General features: G+C 53.5%; 1 protein-coding gene across 1 annotated transcript in view; it reads right to left on the reverse strand.

The window, feature by feature from the left end:
• Nucleotides 1-23,780, reverse strand: part of LOC131814124 (SCO-spondin-like) — a 105,724-nt gene that overhangs the window by 52,261 nt on the left and 29,683 nt on the right. Inside the window, exons 12-36 of the mRNA XM_059144822.1 lie at nucleotides 22,441-22,567; nucleotides 21,384-21,523; nucleotides 19,896-20,099; nucleotides 19,142-19,291; nucleotides 18,737-18,916; nucleotides 17,930-18,046; nucleotides 17,308-17,457; nucleotides 16,910-17,125; nucleotides 15,976-16,080; nucleotides 15,288-15,429; nucleotides 14,756-14,970; nucleotides 14,244-14,462; nucleotides 12,566-12,672; nucleotides 11,203-11,356; nucleotides 10,914-11,013; nucleotides 10,322-10,488; nucleotides 9,977-10,150; nucleotides 9,309-9,464; nucleotides 7,084-7,204; nucleotides 6,474-6,673; nucleotides 5,142-5,366; nucleotides 4,087-4,236; nucleotides 3,441-3,544; nucleotides 2,009-2,220; nucleotides 990-1,210 (exon numbers count right to left, since the gene is read on the reverse strand). Coding sequence (XP_059000805.1) covers nucleotides 990-1,210; nucleotides 2,009-2,220; nucleotides 3,441-3,544; nucleotides 4,087-4,236; nucleotides 5,142-5,366; nucleotides 6,474-6,673; nucleotides 7,084-7,204; nucleotides 9,309-9,464; nucleotides 9,977-10,150; nucleotides 10,322-10,488; nucleotides 10,914-11,013; nucleotides 11,203-11,356; nucleotides 12,566-12,672; nucleotides 14,244-14,462; nucleotides 14,756-14,970; nucleotides 15,288-15,429; nucleotides 15,976-16,080; nucleotides 16,910-17,125; nucleotides 17,308-17,457; nucleotides 17,930-18,046; nucleotides 18,737-18,916; nucleotides 19,142-19,291; nucleotides 19,896-20,099; nucleotides 21,384-21,523; nucleotides 22,441-22,567 — 4,056 coding nt within the window. The remainder of the gene's footprint in view (nucleotides 1-989; nucleotides 1,211-2,008; nucleotides 2,221-3,440; nucleotides 3,545-4,086; nucleotides 4,237-5,141; nucleotides 5,367-6,473; nucleotides 6,674-7,083; nucleotides 7,205-9,308; nucleotides 9,465-9,976; nucleotides 10,151-10,321; nucleotides 10,489-10,913; nucleotides 11,014-11,202; nucleotides 11,357-12,565; nucleotides 12,673-14,243; nucleotides 14,463-14,755; nucleotides 14,971-15,287; nucleotides 15,430-15,975; nucleotides 16,081-16,909; nucleotides 17,126-17,307; nucleotides 17,458-17,929; nucleotides 18,047-18,736; nucleotides 18,917-19,141; nucleotides 19,292-19,895; nucleotides 20,100-21,383; nucleotides 21,524-22,440; nucleotides 22,568-23,780) is intronic.

The raw sequence follows: 23,780 nt of genomic DNA on the forward strand, positions 1-23,780 counted from the left end.
AGAAGTGAGGGCAGACTTGAGGGGATGTGGAGAGCACAGTGAAAGGATGTGGAAGAGGATTCTGGCCCCAGTGGTGGGAGAAGGTGGGGAGGATTAGAATCCAGGCGTATGGGGTGGGAACTTTAGGGTGGGTGTGTGTGTGTGCAGACAGCCAAGGTGTGCCTGTGTGCATGTGTGTATACCTGCCCCTGTGGTATGTCTGCCCCTGTGTGATGTCACATCACATCAGCATGGAGGTTTCTGGGGTCATTACTTAGTGAGAGTAAGTAACAGGAGCAGCCTGGCTCCATAGGTCAGGAGGGAGAGTTTCTTATCATGGAGAAAGTGGGGTCATGTGCACTTTACACAAGCCCCCAGTATCCACCTCAAGGAATAGCTGCCATAAGACCACCTGTTAGGGTGGCCTTGGCCAACAACTTGCTGAAGAGTCTCACACAAGATGTGCTGTAGTCTTCTCTGTGGGGTGTTTACTGAGGGAGGCAGCTTCCCTGGGGTGGGGTTCTCATGGGTCCTCTGGTTGTGCTTTAGAGACAGGTTGTGGCTGTTGAAGGACAGTGGCACCTTAGGATCAGAGTGGGACTGACCAGAATGTCCTGCCTCTCAGACCTGTGTTCCTCCCTCTGTGACATATGCACACTCACCTCCTGGGCACCTACTGGGAACCTAGAGTAACGAGATATGAGGCTGGTCACAGACCATGTAAAGGAAGGTAGTGGCAGCGTCCCCAGGCAGGTGAGCCTCCCACAACAACCTTCACCTTGTGCCCTCCCTCTGCAGTATGATTAGCCCCATTTTATAGGTGGGTCACTGGCTACCAGAGAAGGCTGAGGTTTTGCTATCAAGCGTTGAGTTCTGAGAGAGGGCTGAGCTTTGGGGGCCAGAGGTCCCAGCTGCACTGAGTCCTGAGGTGCACTGTCCATTGCAGTCATGTCCAGTATCCCTCTACCCTTGAGAGTGAGGGCAGAGACTGGCCCGAGGGCATTCATTACCTTTGGGGCAGGTTGTGGGCTTCACAGTAGCAGCCTTTTGGCAGTAGGTGCCCCCTGGACAGGGCAGGCAGGTGTCAGCTCCAGGCAATGGGCTGAAGGTGCCAGGCTCACAGGGCTGCTCGCTGTGAGCCCCTGGGGGACAGTGAAAACCAGGGGGACATCTGTAGCCATGGGTTCCATCAGAAGGTGAGGGCACAGCACTGCCTCCCAGGCAGATGTACCTGAGGAAATGGAGAACCGTGGCTAAACCTCCTATAGTATGACCATGGGGTCCTGGACAGGTAGAAGGTGGGAGAAAGGGGTGGCCTTTGGAGCCTTAGGTCATCAGAGTTGTGCTGAGGATAAGGCCAGAGTGGCCACAGTCAAGGGCCATCCCTCAGATGGAAGGAGGTCCTCTGGTCCTCAACTCTAAAATGTCTATGCCCCGTGACAAGAAACTATGCAGTAGGGGCTCAGGAAGGGTACTGGGAAGGGTTAGACATTTCCTAGAACAAGCATGGCTCTCTTCTCTAGAATTTCTCTGTCCTCAGGGCCCTGAACAGATGGGGCAGGCCTTCCTTCACATAGGACCCAAACGGAGCTTACTGGTGGCTGTGGCCAGTCTCTACCCCTTTCAACAATAAGGGGAAAATGCACCTGCTAGGAATCTCAGACATCTGTCCGCAGAGGCTGTTGGCGAAGGGGGTAAAGACTAGGGCCTGGCAGGGGTGACAGAGGGCGTGGAGGCTGTCCTGGGGCTGAGTGGGACACGGGGATGGCCCAGCAACCCAGCACTCTAAGATATTGGAAAGTCAGTACTAGGAGGGCCCTAGAAGCTGTGATTAGTTCAGCCTTGTATCTAAGGGATGACACATCAGAGGCTCCTATCCTGAGGCACAATCACCCTAGCCCAGGATCCTCACAGGGGCTGAGGAGAGACCATAGGATCTAGGATTAATCTGTGACTTGGGGGTCATGTCAGACCTGACTTAGGGATACTCCCTCTTTGCACTGAGGACTGCAGGGTCAGGGTACCCTACCCTGCATCGCAGAGCTCTGCTTCCATGGCATGGGACAGCCCAGGATGGCTGCAGTAGTGCCCTGGGGGACACGGCAGGCACTGGTCCTCACTGGCCAGGCCTGGAGCAGAGGAGTAAAACCCAGGCAGGCATGGCACTGGGAAGCCTGTTCCTCTGGGACAGAAGAAGCCAGGTGGGCAGATGTCATTCCCAGAGAATCCTGGGGCCTCCACCTGTGTAGTCAGAAAGAAGGAAGAAAGGCTGTTCCATCAGAGCTGCAGTCTCAGGTTGCACACACCGCTGCCTAAACCTGCTGGCCCCTGGAGGGTGCAAATAAGAACGTTACATGAAAAATCGTCCCATTACTACATGCTTCTGCCTGTGGCAGCCAGAGACTAAGGAGGAGGAGTGAGGAGGTCCGGAAGGAGTCTCTTACTTCCTAAATCATACTGTTGACTTAGTGGCTTCCCTCCCCTCTACTCTTCATCCCCGGGCCTATTTTCTCTGTAGTGTCAGCGTGGAACTGGGGGCTTCCAGAAGGGGCAGTTTCTAAAAGAGAAGTTGGGGTCCAGAGAGGGCAAAGGGAAGGTATGTTCAAGGTCACATAGCAAGTCAGTAACAAAACGAGAATCAGAGTCAACTATCACACCAATATCACGCCATCTGTTTGTGCAATGTGGGTCTGGATGTCCATCTACCCAACTGACTCTCCACTACCCTGTTCTACAGTACAATGATCCTACATATTGACCATTTCTTTCTCACCACTTGGCTTTGAGAACCCCACATACTACCTGTAGCTGCATGCCTAAAGTAGGATGACCATGGGACTTCCCACTGAGGACTGCCGGATCACTATGCACACAGAACAGGATGTTGGCCAGCACCGAATAAAGCCTCTGTTTATGTTACCGCTCTTATCGTTACATGTCATCAACCCCCAGGAGTCACACACTGGAAGGCGAATGACTTAAAAGAAAAAGGTGAACCATGAGAGACTATGGACTCTGAAAAACAATCTAAGGGGTTTGAAGTGGCGGGGTGGTGGGAGGTTGGGGTACCAGGTGGTGGGTATTAGAGAGGGCACGGATTGCATGGAGCACTGGGTGTGGTGCAAAAATAATGAATACTGTTATGCTGAAAATAAATAAATTTAATTAAAAAAAAAAGGTCACTGCCACCTTGGCTTACAGATGCCATGGATTAGAAGACACTGCTGATTTTAGAGATGTTAAATGTGAAAAAGATGCACATCTTAGAATCACTGATAAGCTATCACAGGGTGGGTCCCACACTAGGCCCTGGTGACACAGAGGTGAGAATGGTCCTGCCCTCAGGGCACTCGACCCTCAGCCTAGTAGGAGACACTGGCCAGCTCTGTGGTCCAGTACCCCGGGGGTGTTGCAGGTGGGCTCAGATACACGTCTGGAGGGCCATGCCCAGCGTTACATACCTTGTGTCTGAGGGGTGTGGGTGACACTGCTCCTCCTGTGCAGTAGTAGGCCGCGTGGCAGAGCCCTGATGGCTGGGACAGCCCTTCTGATGAGCAGAACATCCCTAGAAGAAGCAGACCCACTGGCTCTGGCACCAGCCCAGTCTCTCTTGGGCTGTGCCTGACCTGTTCCTCCCTTCCTCAGCTTTCAGAGTAGCACAAGGTGTTGGCAGGATGGCCAGGCAGAATACAGGGAGTGAGGGGCAGAATGAGCTAGAGAGACATGGATCTGCCCTGACCAGGCAGCAATTTCTCTCCAGCAACCCCTGGTCTCTGAAGAAAACATGGGGCTGGTCTTGCCCGAGCCCTGGAGCTACATGTGGGGTGGGCTGGGCCACAGGGTATGAGGAGGACTGGAGAATCCAAAAGATGGTGGGAGCTGTGGGCCTGTAGGTCAGTGGGGCCCTGGCCCATATTTGAACATGACTTTGTTTTCCTTGCCCTAGCTGTTAGACTTGAGAGGGGCTGCCATGACAGTACAGGTCCAGGGGACCAAGGCACATTCCCTCATGGACTCGGTTGATTGCCCTTCTTCTACTTCTCTTCATTTTCTTCTCAGCCCTTTAGTCGAGGCTTCCCAAGGGCCCGTGAGCCAGAGTCCACCAACCTGCTGGGCACAACTCACAGTCCAGCTCTGCACTGGCCCCTTGCCTGGGCCCAAATGTCCCCCGAGGGCATGGGTTGGCCATGGCTGAATGGGAGCCGGGGGGACAGAAGTAGCCCTGGAGGCACAGGTTGGGTCCACCAGCCGTGGGACCTAGAGGGCAATGGCAGGGTTAGCCTGAGCTTGCAGTGGGATCACTACCTTCTGAGCATCCTGGTCAGAGACGGGAACCCCAGGCTCTGAAGCTGACCTGGCCCAGGTCTTCAGTCAATGTTCTTTATTCTTTGTCCAATTTCTGGGCATGTTGGCTTGGAGGGAGACCCTCAATGGCTACCCAGGAGACCTCTGTGGGCTCCAGAGATCTCCAGCCTTGAGGCTATCTGTTGAGCGTAAAGCTCCCTTTCTCCAGAAGGTGGCACTCGTCCCTGCTGGACATGCTGGTCTGCAGACACCACTGCCTTGCTATGGCTTCTCTGCCAGGCCAGTAGCCACCCATGTATCTCTAAACACGACCAAGGCCCTGTCATGACCTCAAGTGTGCAGAATGTACCTTGAGAAAACTGAGTCAGGCCACAGCCACCTAGATCCTCGGGTCCTAGACCTCAGACTGTCCTGTCCTGCATCTGGTGCCTATTGTCCTGAGCTTGGCACAGGGTATGCCAGGGTATGAGTCGTCATGCAATGCCTCTTCCTAACATGTCCTTTCCTTGTACCTGGCTGGTTTTGGTGTCCCCTTCCCTCCACTCTACTGTCAGTTGTCAAGGGGTGCATGTAGATCGTAATACTATGACAACCAAACTTCTGACATAAGAATTCCTAAGGTACCTTCTAAAGCCAAATCTAAAGGAGGACATAAGGGAGATACCAGGGGTCTCCTTTTGCACTGAGCCAATTCACTGTTAGTCCCTGCCCCGCCCTCTTGCCCCCTGCCTTTTAGAAGGGAGGTGATCTCTTCCTTGTCAAGTAGGCATCACTTCTGCAGGGGCTCGAACTACCAGCACCTTACCCTGGGACCCAGAACAACATGGGGGCCCTGTGTTCAGCCCCAGTGAGCCTACCTGTGCCTGAGGCTTCACAGTAGAATCCTGCAGGGCATGGCTCACAAGAGCCCTTGGCCTCCTGGGGCTGGAATGTTCCGTTCTCGCAGGCCCTTGGCTGTGGAGATCCCTCTGGACAGTAGAAGCCACGGGGGCACCGGAATGATGTAGGGGTGGCTGAAGTCTGGCCAGGAGGACAATAATAACCTGGCGAGCATAGCCCATCTGGGAAGGGTTTTCCGGACCCTGTGGAGAAGGGGTGGAGGCATGCTGAGTCCACGATGGTGGGCCTGGCTGCCAATGAGATGGAAAAGGAGAAAAGGGACCTGGAAGTATGTCTGGATCTGTGCCTAAGCTTGGAAGTGCAGTGTGCCCTGAGGCTCAAAGAGTTAGGCTTTGTAGCCAGACCCCATGTCCCCTCATGCTCAGAGCTCTCTCCCTGTGCAGCTGTGCAGGAGTTCTTTCTCAACTTAGGTTTTTCATCTGCAACAAAACAGCCTTATTCTGAGGATAAGTAAGTTAAAAGGCCTGTCTGGTCATATCCCATGGGCTCATGTAGAGCCAAAGTGAGAGAGTACTGACTTAGGAACCTAGAAGTAGAGGCTCTGTTGTGGTTGTTGGAGGTGTGCAGGGTTCTCCTGCCCTGGCTGCAGGTGATGGACCAAAGCCTCACATCCTCAGCCTTTTTATGGTGTGACACAGAATAATGCTCCTAGGGGGTTCCTGGGGGACCATTTGTGGGAATTCATACCTCCCTTCTTCTGCTTCCCAGCACTGTTTACTGCTCTACCATATCTGGTTCTAGGTGATCTATACATGAATGTGGTAGACAGCTACAATGGACAAAGACACACCGTACTATGTCCTCCTTCTCTTTCCACTGTGGTACTGCCTCTCATTCTTAGGCTCAGCTCTGGCAGGGTCTCCCTGAAGTCCTGTCCCCTGCCATTCTGGACAGAAGCCCCTGTTTCCTAAACAAGGCCATCAACTTCAAAGCCTGCAAGAGCTTCATGAAGCCTCAACCCCTGTGGGATCAATGTCCCCCCAACTCCAAGACAACTGGAGTGTCTTGTCTTCCAGAAATCAGTGTGCTTGTGCTGGGATATTCATGTTCTTGGTTGTCTTTTTCTATCCCCTTCCCCGCTGTCAATTCTCAGGGGTCAGTGTCAGGTCATCTTTGCCTTCTCTATCCATCCCCGTGTTCAGGCCTCAGGCAATGTCTCCTATATAGAGCTTCAGGTCATATGTGATGGGAGGGAAACTATGATGTTACCCGCATGCAGGCTGAATGCTTCTGGGATAAACGGATCAGTTAAGGACCCTGCAAAGTCCCAGAGAAATGGCTAGTGTCACCTGAATCTGAGCAGAACTGTCCTGCAGGACAAGGCCTACAATCCTTAGCACTGCGTGCACCAGGCCATTCTCGGAAGGTGCCCCTGGGACATGGGTGCTGGGTGGGACTCCAGGTACCCAAAGGGCAGTAGTAGCCAGGAGGACAGTTCACTGGCCAAGTAGGCCTGGCACCTGGTCTCTGGATCCTGAAGGAACAGAACCTGTGGAAACAGCCAGTAGGTGGTCAGCAATGACAGCCAGGGCCTTCTGTATCCCTAGGTTCTCTAGACAGTGAGGGTCTTCTAGGGGAAGGAAGCTCCCAGAGCACAGAGGGATTTGGGCAGAAGCGAACCACCCCCTAGACCATCTGAGGTCAGAGGAAATGGACATCAAGATGGACAATAGCCTCTTTCCTCATGGGTCTTGTACTTGAAACCTACAGCTCTTCAAGGCCCCTGCATTGGCATTAGGGTTTTAATTACATTGGGCTCTGAAGGGCAAGGGTTCCTGGAAGGCCTGTGGTCACTGGTCCCTGCAACATGGCTGAGTCCCTCTAGCTTCAGAGAGGGCAGGACAGGTCAGGTGTCACCCAGATAAAGAAGGAACCCCAGACCCAGCAACATCTCCTCACTTTCCAGCCGGGCATATCTTGCAGAGGCTCTGTCCAGGTTCATCCTGATACTGCCCTGGGGGGCAGAGCTGGGGTTCCAGACTTCCTGGGGGGCACGAGTGCCCAACAGGGCAGAGAGTCCCTAGAAAAGCCACCGGAGATAATGATTTCCTCTTGGGAGATCCCCCATCTCCTTCCAGCCAGAGCCCACAACAATTCTTACTCCCTCTAGGTGAATGTGGTTGAGGGGATGGGGTATGTGATTCATGGTGCTTCTGATGTGTGACTCTCTTGGGTCTGGTCCCTTATACTTCAGCCCCACCGACACCTCGAGGGACACTCCAGCTGAAATCCAGCTCTGTGTGGAAGGTCCACGTAGGAACCTCCTGGCGGCCTCTTGTGGGAAGAAGCAAGATCTGTAGTGACAGGGCTGAGTGGGGTGAGGGACAGTGCTCTCCACAAATTGGGTTTTGAAACTGGGAACCTCACAAGTTACCTGAGGCAGCCCCAGGCTTCCAGTTCAGAACATCTCTCACCAACAGTGTTACCAGGGGTCCTAGTCCTATGAAATATTCTTCAAATCATACTCTTTGGGATGTAAGTTTGGGAAATGCTATGTCAACTAAGTCCCCTGGAGACAACCTGTGCTCTTCATCATACATAGCACTAATAAGCATTAGGAAACCTGTCCATGTTCATGATCTCAGTTTTCCACTGGCCTTGGATTAATGAAGGCATGAGATGCGGGTTACCAGGGAGCTAGTTTAGAAGAGAGACCACAGGAAGAGATGGAACAGGATCAGAAACCTGTACTCTTCAGGATGAAAAGTTGAAACTCTTTTTTTCTTTTATGTATGGACTTTTTAAACTTCTGGGGATAGTTGATGCATTTTTTTGGAGATGTGGTCCTAAATAGGTTGTACTCTGGGTTGGGGCTTTGTCCATGCTAAGACCAGATCTCCCAGGGAGGACAGTGTAGGGGTATCCCTCCTAAGAGCTGCAATATGAGAGGGAGCCTCCCTGTTTGGTGAGAAGCCCCTTCCCATTTAAGTGCTATCAGGTTGTAAGCTTGGTGAGAGCAGAGCACTGGAATCTCTTGGCTCTCTACAGACAGTGCCTGACATACCGGTCAGTGACTGCTGGTTGGAAGACTGCCTTAGAATGGAGATCATAGGCCGAGTGGTCTGCAGGCTGGATCTCCCTACAGTGGAGCTTCTCTTGGCTTGCACAGAAATATAATCTTTTAAACTTAGTTGCCTGGATTTGCAGCTTTCTTTGAGCCCTGATGTGCACTGTGGTCTCTTCATACATTTGCATTCATAGCTGGCCTGGACCCTGCAGGTGTGATCCCTACTGCTAGGAGGGGTTCTTTCATGTCCTTCCAAATCTCTCTGACTGGTATTCTGGTGACAATTTGTGTGGATCTGCAAAGATTGTGTCCTGGCCAGTTCCTTTTTTTCTATTCAGTGGCTGACCTTCCCTTGCACAGCACACTTGTTAAAGGTTCTCAGGGCCGGGCATGATTCCTAGGAACCAGGGGTGACTTAACTGTGCTTTTCTTTATTGCAGGAAAGAATGTCAGAATGCAACTGAGTAATGTAGTGATAGAGCCAACTTTCAATACATTCTGATAAAAAAAAAAAAAAGGGAATCTGCTTTAAACTTTTAGTATAATTACATGCATCTCAAAACTAATGTATAATTAAAAACTCTAGTAAATTACATACATCTCAAAACCAACCTGTTCTTGGTTCTCAGCTGAGAACAGAGGCCCCAGAAGACAGAAGTGTGTCCCCTCTCCCAAATGGATTTCTAATGCACTCTTGTCTTTGGAGTCCGAGCTTCTACCCATTCTCTGCTGGACCCCGGGTAGCACATGAGGGGGAAGACCGTTCCTGTCCCCTTATTATAGTTTCTTACACAGCTTTCCCCCCAAGCATGGGATTCTCCATTTTGACTGATTTTTTAAAAATGCTTCTTGTTTCTTCCTTTTCTCACCACTCATCCCATGCATCTCCCATCTCCCTTTCTGTGCTTTGGGCTCATGAGGAGCTTTGCTAACACTTGGTGTTTTCAGTCCCTTCCACGGCAGGTTCCAGGTCAAGAGGGCCCGTCACACTGCAGTTGGGCCTCAGGAGCCTGAATACAGAGGGAGAGCCCACAAGCATGTCTTCTTTCCAGGCTGGCCCACTGGGACTCCCATAGTACCCTACCCCTACCCAAATGTCGAGGAGGTCCGCTCTTACCTGGACTGTGCCCAGAGACAGAGGCCCTGGGGCAGAACCAGCCTCCTTCACATGGGGCCTCTGGGAAGCTCAGGCCAGCCCTGGAGCAGAACCAGCCACCTGGGCATGGCTGGCAGTCCTCCTGAGATGTGGCCCCAGGGATGGGCAGGAGAGAGCCTGCAGATACACACTCCATAGCTACCGTCAGGGGGCCCCTCTCCCAGATGGAAACCCAAGGGGGTGCCTCTCAGACTGAAAAGCTGTGGCCCTGCTCTGCCTGCTTAACCCCACAGACTAGGGGCTGAAGGGCTCCTCAGCCTCCTAGGCTGCCTCACCACATGTGGTCTGGGACCTGACAAGCTGAAGTGCATCTCATCCCCATATCTTTGCTGCAAGGCCTCACTCATTTCTTGAGGTGCCTCTGCCATACACCCCCTCCATGTTCAAGTACCCCCTCTCCCCAAGAGCCTGGGCCCAAGCTCTATGTCACCTCATTCATCATTCTACCCCTAAGCCCCAAGTGATGTGGATGCAGGATGGACATTGCTCTTTAAGTACAGTTTGGGGGTTTCTTCTCTGCCCTTCCTAAGATATCTTCCCAAGGCTGGACCTCTACACCTTTCTCTTCTCAAGGGCCCAGGGCACACCCTTGCCCTTCTGGTACCCCCCACACCACATCGGTAACTTACCTGGAGGGCATGGAGTGGGTCTGGGGCTGCCTTTGGGACAAAAGTGGCCTGGAGGACAGAGGTCTCCTGTGATTCCATCAGTGGGGTTGGGGACAGCTGCTGCTTGAATGCAGTGGAACCCTGCCCTGCAAGGCCCAGATATGGCCACCAGCCCAGGCAGGAGGCAGTAGGAGCCTATAGGAGAGAGGGAAAGACAGGATCCCCAATCATGGGGAGGGGAGAGATTGGGGCACTTTCCACCCCAGCCAGCAGATGTACATTGCTGTCTGTGGTCACCTGCCCTCCATGGTCAGGGAGGATGGGGCCTAGTACGGCTGGGGTGGAGGTATGTCCCTATCCCCTTACCTGGATCACAGAGAGTGCAGTCTGACTGCTGGACACCCCCTCTCTGTGGCCTGTAGGTGCCTCGGGGGCAGGGGAACTGAGAAGCAAAGGACGTGGAGGCTGGGCAGTAATGGCCTGCAGGACACTCATTCCCCACCACAGAGGAGGTGTTTGACGGGCAGAAGAAACTACAGAAAAGACAAGTGGGGAGGGGCGGTTCACAGGGCTCGGTGGCCCCACCAGCATGGAGCAGGGCAGAGATGGCTGCCCAGGTTCACCTTTTATTGTAGGCCTCAGGAAATCTGCTGGGGACATAGCTCTGCTACAGCTCAAGGCCCCAGGGTGGGTGGAGGTGGGGGGATGGGGTACTTAAATGGCTTGAATTTGAGCAAAAGAGCCTCATGTTTGAAATTAGGAATGATACCCAATAAAGAGATCAAGAAGTGTGGCTAGAAGATGGTGCAGTTCTACAGAGAACTTTTTTTAAAAGTCACAGCAAAATCAGGTTGAAAGAGGTCTTCACAAGCATCTGGTCCAGGCACGTCCTATAGCAGGAAAGCACACCCTGCACGGCCGGACCCGTGAACCCCCAGGATGGCCTCTCAGCACTCACCCCTCAGGACAAGACTCACAGTGGCCCTGGGCGGCCAGCCTGTTGTAGGTACCGGCTGGGCAGGGCCTGGGGGTAACAGTGCCTGGGGGACAAAAGTGCCCTGAAAGGGAAGCAGGTCCAATAGGTCAGGTCCACAGGAAACACCACTTCCTGGCTCTCAGAGTGCTCCCAGCCTAAACCCAGTTCCTTTAGGACCAGGGGACCCTGGAGTCCGGTCTGAGTGGTGGCCTTGGGGCTCGCTCCCTTCCCACCTTCCCAGGCTCCTCCTCAGACCAGCCCCCAGAGGTACCTGCAGGGCAAGGGCCACTGGTCTCTTCTCCTAGGGAGCCGTTGGGCATGAGGGCCCCATGGCGGCAGAAGAAGCCTGTGCTGCAGGGCCCAGAAGGGCTGGTGAGACCCGCTGAGCCGCAGTAGTGGCCAGGAGGGCACGGGGAGCAGGCAGCCTGCAGGAGATGCCCCCGTTAAGATGCCAACCCCCAGCTCTATCTGGGGCAGGGAAGCAGTGACTGCATCAGGAGACCTGAAAGGGGCCTCAGGTCCCAGAACAGCTTGTCCTGGTTCACCTTCCTCCATCCACAGCACCCCTGATGGCCACTCATTTCCCTCTCCTTGCACATTCTCCCGGGGTGGCCCCGGGGGGGGGGGGCGGCCACAAAGGCTTAATGCTCCAAACTACTCCATCAGCAGCTTGTTCTGCCTGCTTTCTTTTTTTCCTCTCTACCTCCGTGTCCTTTCATAGTTTGACCAGTCACACTAGGGGAAGCCTATCCTTCGATCTACCTCCAGGGAAGCCCTTTCTGCTCATTCAAGTGTGGGGGATTTTGGGGCTTATGACAAGTCAGGAATATTCCTTTCACAATAGGAGGCCCTCTGAATAGTGAACTACAAACTGTGATTTGGAGGTGCTTGTGAATAGAACCAGATATTAAAGTTGCTTTTGGAATCTGGAAATTTAAATAGAATTTTGTGCATCCTCTGGTGGCCCTTTATTATATATTAATGTGTATAATATATTATGAATATATATATGAATTATATATTAATATGTATATTATAATATGTATATTATAATGTCTCAGGTCACTCCTTTGCTCAAACCTTGCTTTGGCCTCTATCTTACTCAGGTCCTCAAGGGGAGCCCAGGGTGCTACATGGCTGGCTCCTCCCTCCCTCTCCAACCTTCCTCCAGCCCACCCTCCCTGAGTACTCTCCTTGTGCTCCTGGCAACCCCTAACATGCACCGACCACACGGGGTTGGGGAGGCGGTTGCTGTTCCCTTTGTTTCCAAAGTCAGCGTGTACAGTCATACGCATAGCCCACAGGCAGGTGCTGGAAGTGGCTATGTGCTAGGCACTATTCTGACACAGAGTAGGGAACAAAAGACAAAACTCCCTAGCTTGGTGGTTCTTATATTTTAGTGGGGAATACAGAAAATAAATAAGGCCAGTAAAAACATGCTATGGTAGACTATGGTCTGTGCTAAGGAGGGCTAAGGAAGATCTCCCTGGGAAAGTGACTATAGTCCCCCAGGAAGGAGAAGCTAGCCAGGTGGCTCTGTTCTCCAATCCCCGTTTGACCTCAAGGGCAGTATGGCTTGGCTAGATCCAGACAGGGCCCATACCCAGCCTCCTCCTGGGCTGGGGTCTCCCTACCTCTGAGCTGAGCTTGGTGTGTATGCTGAAGGTGCCAGGTGGACAGGGCTGGGGCACGGCTGAACCCCTGGGACAGTAGTGTCCTTGAGGACATGGGCCAGCCTCCTCTGGAACCAAGAAATGTATGGTGAGTAGAAGGTATTCCGAAGAACTCCCTCCGCATCACTGGTACAGTCTCTGGGCCCTGGAATTGGGTTGCAAGTCTATTCTGCAGGTCGTACCCTCTGCACCTGGCTATTCCAGCAGAGCCCTGTATTGCTGTTACAGAAGGGAAGAGATTGGGGAAGCTGTTCCTGACATGGGGTGGTGGCATCTGGAAGGGAGGCAGGGCACCTGAGGGAGGCAGGGCCTCTCTAGAAGTCTCAAGTGTCAAGGTCTAGGGGATAGGCAGACAGCGTTTGAGACTGAGGCAAGGTTTCTGTCACCATCCCAGCTCTTTATGTAGAAGCCTTTGTAGATCTTCCCATGCTGGTTGGCATTTTATTTTATTTTAAAGATTTTATTTATTTATTTGACAGACAGGGATCACAAGTAGGCAGAGAGGCAGGCAGAGAGGTAGAGAGGAAGCAGGCTCCCCACCAAGCGGAGAGCCTGATGAGGGGCTCGATCCCAGGACCCTGAGATCATGACCCAAGCTGAAGGCAGAGGCTTTAACCCACTGAGCCAACCAGGCGCCCCAGTATTTTAACATTTTTTCTAGTTTCTGGAGATGCCTAGCTATGTCTTCTTCCTCTCCCTCCACCTACACGGGACCTGTTCCAAGAGGCCTGCCACCAGGGCTGCTTGGTGACTGAAGATGGGAACCAGCCAGATCTGGGCTATTGCAGAGGAGGCTATTGTAGCTGGCAGGTCAAGAGCTGGAGGGATGAGCTGTGCATTAGACAGTGACCTCACCAGTGTCCGGGCCTCCCTGAGGACGGTACAACTCTCAGGGCCCGAGGGCAGCTGCAGAGTGGCAGAGAGCTGAACTGGGCCTGGGCCAGTGGGCCTGGGCACTCAAATTGGTTACTGACTGTGTGTCTTTAGGCAAAGCACACTCTCTTCCTGAGCCTCAGTTTCCCTTTTGACAGAAACAAGCATTGTACTAGATCATGCCCTGTAGTCCCTGGATTCCAAAAACAACTTGAGCCCCAGAAGATAAAACCACTGGAATGATCCCTCAGCTATACAGTGAGAACCACTTGGGAGGGTTAACAAATTGACCATACCTGGGCTGAGCCTCACCCTCAACACTCTGATCTGATGGCCTGGCCCTCCCACCAACCCCATATCAGTCAGTACGTGCCAGGTGACTCAAAAGCATGGCTCAGCTGAAGAGGACTTTTCAGTGACCCCTAATGTGAGGTTTCTCAGGTCTGCTTTGGTGTCAGTCCTCAGTCTGGCCTGTGTGGGACACAGGAGTTCTTGGGGTGTCCTGCTGAGGAGGGATAGTAGGTAGTGGAAACAAATGCCGAAGTGCTATGCATGCTGGGGACCAGTGTTCTGCTCTCCCATGAATGAGAGCTCAGGAACACAGGTGGCCCAGGTTGGGTACCCCAATTCTCTTGGACAGAATAGACTCATTGGTCTCTCTGGTTGACAGAGTGGATGGAGGGCTCTGAATCTGTCTCCTACCTCCTGGTTGGTGGGCTTAGGAAAGGAAACAGGGGATAAGTGTCCAGCAGGGAGGGCCTGGTACCTTCAGTGCCGGCCTCTGGATTGGGCCGGGTGGACCCTCTGGAGCAGAAGAAACCTTCCCAGCACTGTCCGCCGGCTTCTGTAGCATTGGCGCTGGGGCAGAACCTACCTCCGTCACAGGCTTGACATCCTGGCAGGCTACTAAGTCCCAGCACGGGGCCATAGGTGCCTGGGGGGCAGGGCTGCCAGTTAAGCCCTGTCCCTTCAGGGCAGTAGAAACCTGTGCAGGGATCAGGGCAGAGATTAGAGCCTGAGGATTCGGGGGTGGGGAGGAAGGTGGCAGAGGGCAGGCTTTGGGCACTGGCTTAGAGTCCAGCATGGAGGCCTGGCATCTCTGCTATGGGGCTCCTGCCCAGGAAGTAGAAATGCTCTGAAAATCCAGAAGTTACTGCCTTATTATCAGAATAGCTAGATCAGGCCTGAAGATAACAGTCATGTTAACTGCTCTGCCCACTCCTCCCTTTTGCTTTGGACCCTTTGCTTAGTGAGCCAGGCTCTTGGCAGGAAACTAACCTCTCGGACACAGCTGTGGGCTCAACCCCGGAACACAGTAGTGGCCGCTGGGACAGATGTAACATTTTGCTGTGTGGGTGCCAGAGGCATAGGAGCCAGGAGGACACAGAGAGGGGTCAGCCATTTCCAGAGGACAAAAGTGCCCAGAGGGACAGGATCTCCCAGAGAGCCCCTCCACGGGGGTGGTAGTGACAGTTCCGCTAGTGCAGGACATGCTGGAAGAATGGGGGCCAAACAAAAGGGGGCCTCAGTCAAGGGGAGTCGCCCAGGGACACACAGCCACAGGCAGTAAATGGTCCTTAAGCATAGTCCTTGGACACTTCCGAGCCCGCTCCTTCCTGAATCCTGGCATGACTTAACCTCCACAAGTCTGCAAGTGGCCCACAGGCCCTGCAGGTCAGTGGGGGTCGCCCCTTCCGGACTTTTGTATTTCTTCCCCTTGTTCTCTGGATGGGTCTGGATCCTGGAATGGAACCAAATCCTCACTCTGTAGACACTGTTCCCTCAACTCCATGTGGCTGTGTTTGCCCACCCTGGGTAGCAGGGTGCCAGCCAGATTGGCAGGTGGCCGCCAGAGCAGAGTCTTCCTCCAGAGCAATCTTGACATCCTTCTGGGGTTCTGTTCCCTTCCTCAGACCAGGTACCAGGTGGGCATTGGGTGGGGACAGGAGCTCCTGCAAAAGTCAAAGCAACAGAGGAAAGAGGCCCCAGGGGGAGACATTGAACTGAATTAGGCTACCACCCCTTGGATTTTTCCCTCTGGGCAGACCAGTGTGGAAATGCTTCCCCCTCTCAGCATCCAGAGGACAGGGACAATTCAGCTTGGAGTCCTGGAATCAAATTCACTGAATGAAAGGAAGACACTTGCCATTCTGCAAGGGAGTACCCAAGTGGAGGAGGAATAACAAGGCCCTGAAAGCATCCTCAGGGCAAAGGAGGAAGGTCAATAGTTCAAGTGAGGCTTCCTGAGTTCCAGGTTGGGGGAGGGTTCTTGGGAGGGGAAGGGACTGTTGAACAGAGTGGGGAGGGCATGTGGGGAGAAGGGTCCTGTGCTTGGCCCTGAACAGCTTAACACTGTCCTCCATTTAGGGCTATGGCTTGTGTGCAGAGAGAATGGCTTAAAACCCATAGAGACCAGCCTTCAACAGTAAAGAGCTGGAAGGGACTTGATCTTCTTCTGCCCTGTCATGGTTGGAGTAGCCCCAGAGGCAGTGAAGTACCCTCTAGGCAGTAGTGCCCAGCAGGGCAGAGGAGGCCTTGTGTCCCATCAGTGGGGTCCTTGCTGGTGGCTCCTCCCTTACACCAGTGTCCTGCAGCACAGTCTCCTAGAAGAAAGGACACCTTGTCAGCCCTGCCCACTGCACTCCTTGCTGAAGAACATAGCACAAGGCACAGGGCTGTTCATGCTGTCCCCACATCCTGCTCCACTATGGCCACAGACTACAGGAATTCCTGACCCAAAACCAGCCTGAGCAGCCCGGACCCTGTGACAAGCAGGATCCTGAATCTCCTCCAGGTTTAGTCAGTACCAAGTTTCCAGGTCAAAGAGACTGTGAGGTCTGGGCAAGTCTAAGATTTGCCCTCCTCAGAGACTGCCAACTGCCAGGCCCAGATTTTCCTTATGGATCAAAACATTTCCAGCCATTTCACAGGGAAGCTGCCCAACACCCAAGAAAGTGACACCCTCCTTTTTTCCCCTACCCAAATCAGCTAACAGGGGGTGGCGGGTTGGGGGCAGAGATGCTAAAGACCCTGTACAAGGGCCCCTGCCCACGGTGTTGGTGGGGACTTAGTGCTGACATGGGTAGCTGGGGTATGGTTCTACTTTGAGACATGCATACTTTGATGAAGGGACTCCCAATTCGTGGTGATATAAGATCACCTGGAAAGCTCTTTAAAACTAGACACCGAGGCCCCATCTCACATTTCCTGACTTTCTAGGGTGGGTTGGGGGAACACAGTGTTCCTGATGGAAGGAGTCTTGGGAAGGTAGGGGATTCTTTGTCCAACAAATTCTGCTTCTCTGCCTCCATTTTTACCAGTGATCCAGGTCCATGTAGTTTCTCCCCAGTGCATCTCCTCCTCAGCTTGCTCTGGGACCCGCCAGTCAGGCCCACCCACCGCCTGATTCTTTTTCTGCCCTCCAGGACATACCTGTTGGTGCCATGAGCCCTGCCAGTGCACAGAATTTCCCAGCAGGACACAGCTGGCATTCAGTGATGCTCCTTAGTCCCCTCCGAGATCCATAAGTACCCACTGGGCACCTGTGGAGTGTGGCCACGGCTGTGCCCAGTGGACAGAAATAGCCTTGAGGACAAGGATATAGGTGGAAGTCTTGGATGGGCCCAGCACTCGAGTCGCAGTAATAACCTGGCCAGGAGTGAGGGATACTCAGGAGAACTATCCCCTCCATGAAGGCAGTTGGTCATAGCAGGTCTCTTGCCTCAAGGACCATGCCGTGGAGCTCAGGATCCAGACAACTGCCCTTGTGGAGCTCTCCCTCATGGCCTTGTCCCCTTTGCTGTCACCTGAAGATCTTTACTGCCGCTCACCTGCTGGGCACTGCCCGCTGGGGGCCTGGAGACCAGCCTCCTTGCAGTAGAAGCTTCGTGGGCAGACCTGGCACGCAGAGGGCATGGTCTGCTCTGGAAGGCTGGAGAAGGTGCCCACAGGACATGGTGTTGGCCTATGTGATGCTGCGGCTGAGGACACAGGGAGGCAGCATGGTCTGGCTAAGGGGACGCCACAGTAGGATCTCAAGGCAGGGCCTACCATGGTGTTGACTATAAGATGTGCCTCTGCCAACATCCCTGAAGCCCGGCTCCCTTGCCCCTCGATGACACACAGGGACCCCAGCCCTTCACTTGTAGCTGGAATCACCTCCTCAGGACTCATACCACTGACAGCTAATGAGAATCCTGGTGTGACACGGCCACTGACTTCTGTTCGAACCACAGAGAACACCCCAAGTGTATGTCAACCGTGCCCCTCTGCAATACCCCTTGGCTGTTGGCTGGACCATGCGTGGCACACCTTTTCCCTCTGGCCTCTTCCCAGGTACCCCAGGGTCCAGTTGAAAACTGAGGAACGTGGTCATTGTGATCTCTTAGCAGACCTCTGGGCGGGAGGGCACATCGGGCTGAGAACCTGGGGCTGACCCGTGGAGACACTCACGGCAGAAGGTTCCTGGGGGGCAGGGGGCCCCTGTCAGCCCGTCCTCTGGAGCTGGGGACACTGCTCCTTCAGCACAGAAGTAGCCAGCCTGACAGGGCCCGCTGGGAGTGGACAATCCTGGAGGTGAGAGGGGGTGCCGGGCTCGGGCTGAGTAGACTCGTTATGCAGACAGATGAGGGTCCTCGTGCAGTGTCAGGCCCCAGAGGATTGAGAGTCACAGCAGTTGCTGAGCCGATGTGGAGTGCTCCATCTCCTTCTCTTCCCTACCCAGCCTCATGGTACAGGTGCCACTCTCATTCCACAGAGGGCCCGAGGCATTACCATTAGTAGCAGAGCTGAGACCTGTGCATAGGCTCACTGTGTTCTACCATCTGAGGGTTGTTGAAAGCTGGGGCGGGAAATGTCTGGTTCACATCTGGGTCCCCAGTGACCAATAGCACTGAGTCACAGTAGGTGCTCAGGAAATCACTTAGACATGGAGACCAGTGAAAGGGCATGAGCGAGGGGCTACCGAGCCCCTCCTTCTGAAGAGAGACCTGCCCTTCCCATGCTATTCTGCAATGACCCACCTGTGCTCCCTCAACCATGACAGCAGCAAGTTTATGTCAGCACAGACTGGCCTGTGAGCATGCCAAGCCCACCATCCCATTAGGCAGGTGCAGGCATCAGTTCTCATTACAGAGGGAAAGAGGGGTTCATGTATGCACTCACAAGGCTGGGGAGAAGGTTGGGGTTCCCACCAGTTCTCTCACCATCTCTAAGCCTGGGACACAGTGCAGTGGCCAGAGAGGTCTCCTGGATTCTTACCAGAGGTGGCGCAGAAAGAGCCCGGTAGGCAGGGTATGGGTTCTGGGGTACCCTCGGGGCAGAAGGATCCAGATGGGCACTTCCCCCCTGTAGCCGTGGCTGGGCACAGGCAATTGGTGCTGGTGTAGTTGTCTAAGTCGAAGGGGCGGGAGGTCCAGGCTGCTGACACGCAGAACCAGCCTGGGGTGGAGACAAACACAGAAAGGTAGGCAGTGGGGCAGGAGGGTTGGTGGTGACCAGGCTGCTGGGGTAGGGGTGGGTATCAAAGGCTGAGCCACCCAGACTGCAGGCCTACCCCTCCCAGTAGCTGTTCCAGGAGATAGTCCGGGTCACCCCAGGTCCAGGTTCAGAAGTAGGAAGCACTGGGGTAGGTGGGAGCTTCTTAAGGAGTTTTGGGAAACGCACCTGCATCACAGGGCCCAGAGGCCTGGGTCAGATTCTCTTGCCCACAGTAGTGGCCTGGGGGACAAGGCAGGCAGCTGTCCAGGCTCTGGGTCAGTGGGTCTGGGTTGTAGTAGCCCCGAGGGCAGGGGTACTGTGTGGCGTATTTGGTGCCTAAAAAGCAAAGTTCAGAGGAGGGAGTCCAGGTGGCCCAAGGCTGGGGAGGGAGGCCCTGCTGCTTGCTGCTCCTGGAGCAACTTGGCAGGGCCTGTTGTGGCAAACTTCTGGCCTGAGTCACAGGAGCTCCTCCCTCACCAGCTGCTTATATTGGGCTTCCCAGGCTGTGTGTTCCCAGGCCCAGGGTCCACAAAGCCATAGACTATGCAGGACTCTTCTTCTTGATGGTCAACTCTATTGAAAAGCACGTGGCCCAAAATTTGTAGGATTAGTAATTTTAAACCTCTATTTTTTAGCCAACAGATTATGTTATGGAACAGAAAGTAAAAATCTCATAATTTTAAAGGTAAAGCTAAAGACATGAAATTTGCAGTTCAAGACCAGCTGCTTTGGTCTCAGCCAGCATGAAGGATCCACTCCTTCCCTGGGCCTTTGGGAGAGGTCGTGAGAATGTCTCAGAAACAGAGTGATTAGATCTGCATGATCCTTAGTTGCTGTTGTTTCCCAAGCAGCAAGTCCCAAGCCCCATCTCATCCCTGGGCACCTGTACCAGCCCCCTGCTACTGGCCTTGCCTCTTCGAGCTGTGGCCCAGGCACTCACCTCTGGGGCAGTAGAAGCCGGCGGGGCAGGGGTGCCCGCTGTAGGTGGTGATGTTCTCAGGGCAGTAGTAGCCGGCAGGGCAGGGGAAGCAGGAGGCTTGGCCGGTTAGGTTGCTATAGGAGCCAGGAGGACAAGGCTGAGGGTGGCTGGTTCCACTGGGGCAGAAGTGGCCTCGGGGACAGGGCCCCCCCTGATGTGAATGACCTGAGAAAAGGAAGGAAGCTGAGTGAGGAATGCAGGCCTGGTCACTACTGAGCAGACTGGAGCTGGGGGCAACTTGGGCAGTGCTACTGGGACCAAACGTGGATTTGGGCTTGGGGCAGGGGTTCCAGGTTTTAGAAAGAAAGAACGTTGATAAATAACACTTGTACAGCATCTTCCAGATTGAACAGCATGCGGTTAATACATATGTTATATTACTGGAGCCTCGAAAATCCCTCTTTCATAGGTGGGCAGGACTAATGATCCAGCTTTACTGAGGATGGTGTCCTGGCATGGTGATTGCTGTGTGTGGCCAACATCTCTCTGTGCTTTGTCCATTTTTGGACAAAAATCTTTTTATTTTTTTTTCTTTTGAGGATACACAATGCGATTGTTTATTTGCCAATAAAATGGATTTAGAAATCATTGATTTCATGTGTAGTTGTAATAAACCAGGATGGCTGGTTCTCTTTTTAGTGAATTATCCTGGCCTAGCAGCCCCTATGCCTCCTATAATCCCCACAAAGTCCCTGCTCTCTTACTGCCCATCCAACTCCCCTGAACCTAACCCTCAATCTGGGAGCTGGATTTTTGCCTCAGATGAAGTTCTTGAGAAGAGGGAGTTTAAGGGCCCTGGCTCTGTTGCAATGGCCCTCACCAAAGCTGCAGCTCAGTGTGGTGTGCATACTGCCCTCCCTCCCCCTTCAGATATCCCCAGGGAATAGAGAGCATCCTCTGAGAACATGGGTAGAGAGAGTCTTCCCTGGGAGCTCATCCTGCACTCCACCTCCCCACAAGATGTTGTCTCTAGCCCTCATGAGAGCTGAGGACCACACTCAGCTCACCTCTTGGTGCCCCACAGGCTACCATTCTGGAACCTGCTGGCTGGTCTCCAGAAGCCTCCAGGTTTCCCTGCTCACATCCCTGAAAATCTATGACGTTTCTGTCTTTGGGTCAGTGGGGTTCTGACTGAAGAGGTGGGGTGGGGCTGAGGTGGGCTTGGAAACACAGATGTGACAAAAGCCCAATGACCACAGTTCAGAGGCAGTGAGTTAACTGTGGGAAATGCCACTGCGGGCACAAGGACAGGAAGCCAGCATGTCCAGGAATAGTGGTCAGACCTTGAAACACTCTGGCGGAGGATCGTTTCCAGGCCCTGCTTGCTCACACCCTCCCCCTCTGCCCTTAAACTGCCCCACAACCAGTCACTTCTTATAATCAGAGTGCCCATCTACCTCTAGCATTGGGCCAGTGCAGGGCCCATGCCCATCCTGAGAGACTCCGTACCTGCTGGGATTGGGGAGGAGGCTCTTTCCAGACAGAAGTAGCCAGGGGAACAGGGTCCAGAGGGAGCAGTGAGTCCAGATGCACCACAGAAATGGCCAGGGGGGCAGGACAGGCACTCTGACGCCATGGAGAGAAGCATCCTGGGAAGACAGAGAGAAACCTGGGCATCAGTGGGACCAGGAGGAGCATCCTGGCAAGGGACGTGCATTTCTGGAGCTGCTTTGCATCTCCTTCTTCAGGTTCCCTGGGATTCTTCCTGCATCCATGGCACAGTCTGACAGATGCCTAAAGGAGAGTGTGACAGGTCTCTCTTTTTCTTCCCCTGCCACTCTCCAACATAGGAACCTGGGTATAGTTGTCCTTTTCCATCTTTTTTTTTTTTTTTTTTTTAAAAAAAAAAAAAAAGCTTTGATTTTTGAGAGAGAGAGAGAGAGAAGTGAGATAGAAAGAGTACAAGCGGCGGGGAGGGGCAGAGGGAGAGAGAGAAGGAGACTCCTTGCTGAAAAGGGAGCCCAAGGGCCCCGATCTCAGAATTCTGGGATCATTACCTGAGCCGAAGTCAGATGCTTAATGAGCTGAGCCCCCCAAGTGCCCCATCCTTTCCCATCTTAATCCCAATTCAAACTCAGGCTGTCCTGGGCCACAGAATTTTGGTCTGGCAGCAATAGGCAGAACATCCAACAGCCCTTCAGCCTCTGGCTCCACAGCTGTCCCCCTGCTCTGGGTACCTTCTCTTGGGGGCTGGGAGGTTCCTAAAGGTGGGGAGGTGGGGCTCTACTCTCAATTGAGACTCAGGCATGTGCACAGGATTCTTAATGGCTTTGCTTTCTTAGGCATGAATGTTCTCAAGCTCCCAGCAGCCCATGTTACCTGCCCTCATTCTGGCCAGCAACCTCTCTGTCCCTCCTCTGCTGGCCAGGTGGGAGTCCTGCTCTGTGAGGCCTTTTGCTCCTCTGTGGTGGAGAGATGCTGCTAGTGAGATGGTCAGTGTAGAAGGAAGACCAGGAGGAAGACAGCTCTGGGCTCACCCCATGGGCATGGAGACAGTGGCACTCACCGATCTGAGAAGGTACCCACAGGACAGGGCAGGGGCACCCCTGTGCCCAGTGGACAGAAGTGGCCTGGAGGACAGGGCCCCCCTGCCATGGCATGGATGCATCTCTCCTGGTGGGTGACTTCATCTCCTGCCCAAAGTCAGAAGTGGGTGAGATCACAAAGCAGCTCCTCCCAAGCCCAAAGCCACTCACTCAGCAGTCCCCACATTGTCCACCCTCTGAGGAGAGAAGTTCCTGAAATAAAGCAGTAGAGATTAAAAGCTAGAGTGCCATCACCCTTGACTGCCCGGGCAGCTCAAGTCCAGGGTTCTGTCCAGTCCTGGCTCCCTGCTGGGGTAGTGGGTGGGGTCTCAGGTGTGGGGTTGGGGTCTTGAGATGTGACCCTTTCCAAATTAATCGGAAGTTCTCTAGGCAGACCCAAAGTTGGGGAGAAAGTACAGGGGTGCCAGCATTTGTCTATCCTGGAAAAAGGTGGGCACAGGACAGAATGAGAAAACTGGGGGCTTCATATCTAGCTTGAGAAGGAGAGCCTAGGTCATTGAATACAGATCTCTGTGACATCTGTTTTGGGAACCTGTTTCCAGCTTGGCCAAGTTTGTCACTTCTATTTGTACCATTATATCCCCTTAAGGTTAGCTCACAGAGCACATAAAATGCTGAAGATAAACTCTAAGAAGAAGAGGGCTCTTGTACAGGTAGGAGAAGAGAAAAGAAATTATAGTGTGTGATCTCATTTTTTTAACTGCCTGTAAACTGGTGGATTTGCCTATGGAAATGTGTGTGTGTGCACCTGTGTACATGGGTGTGAGCACAGGAAACATGGAGCGCTGCACAGCTTCATGTCATACTTCCGAAACAGGTAGCCTCCAGTGGGGAAAAAGGCAGAGTAACAGTTTTAAACATCTGTGTTCTTATAGCTTGCATGAGAGTTGTCTCCACAACCCTAAGGATACTGATGTAACAAGGGGAGGATGAACAGTGTACTTTGATGGGCTTTTTTGGGACAAAGGCGTGCTGGGGAATGTTTCTGTCAGCCTCTGGACCCCATGATCTCATCCCTGAGTCACCCCTGGATCCACAGGTGCAGTAGAGGTGCTGCGCTGGTGCTCGTCCCACAGCGCAGTGCTAGAGTGCTACCATGGTCTGGAGCACCCTCACGGGTGATGCCACTGTCATGATGACAGAGCCTTGGGAGACACCAGACAGCAGCAGGCCTTGGATGGGTCACTCCACCAGCCAGGCCCAACCTCATCATTGGAAGAAAGACATGGAGGGAGTCCTGTTCCCTAAGGCTCCGCCAGCCTGGAGGTTCCATGACTCGTGACTTATTGTTGTCCTTATT

The sequence above is a fragment of the Mustela lutreola genome, chromosome 13 (assembly GCF_030435805.1).
Source record: "Mustela lutreola isolate mMusLut2 chromosome 13, mMusLut2.pri, whole genome shotgun sequence".
Taxonomy (NCBI): Eukaryota; Metazoa; Chordata; class Mammalia; order Carnivora; family Mustelidae; genus Mustela; species Mustela lutreola.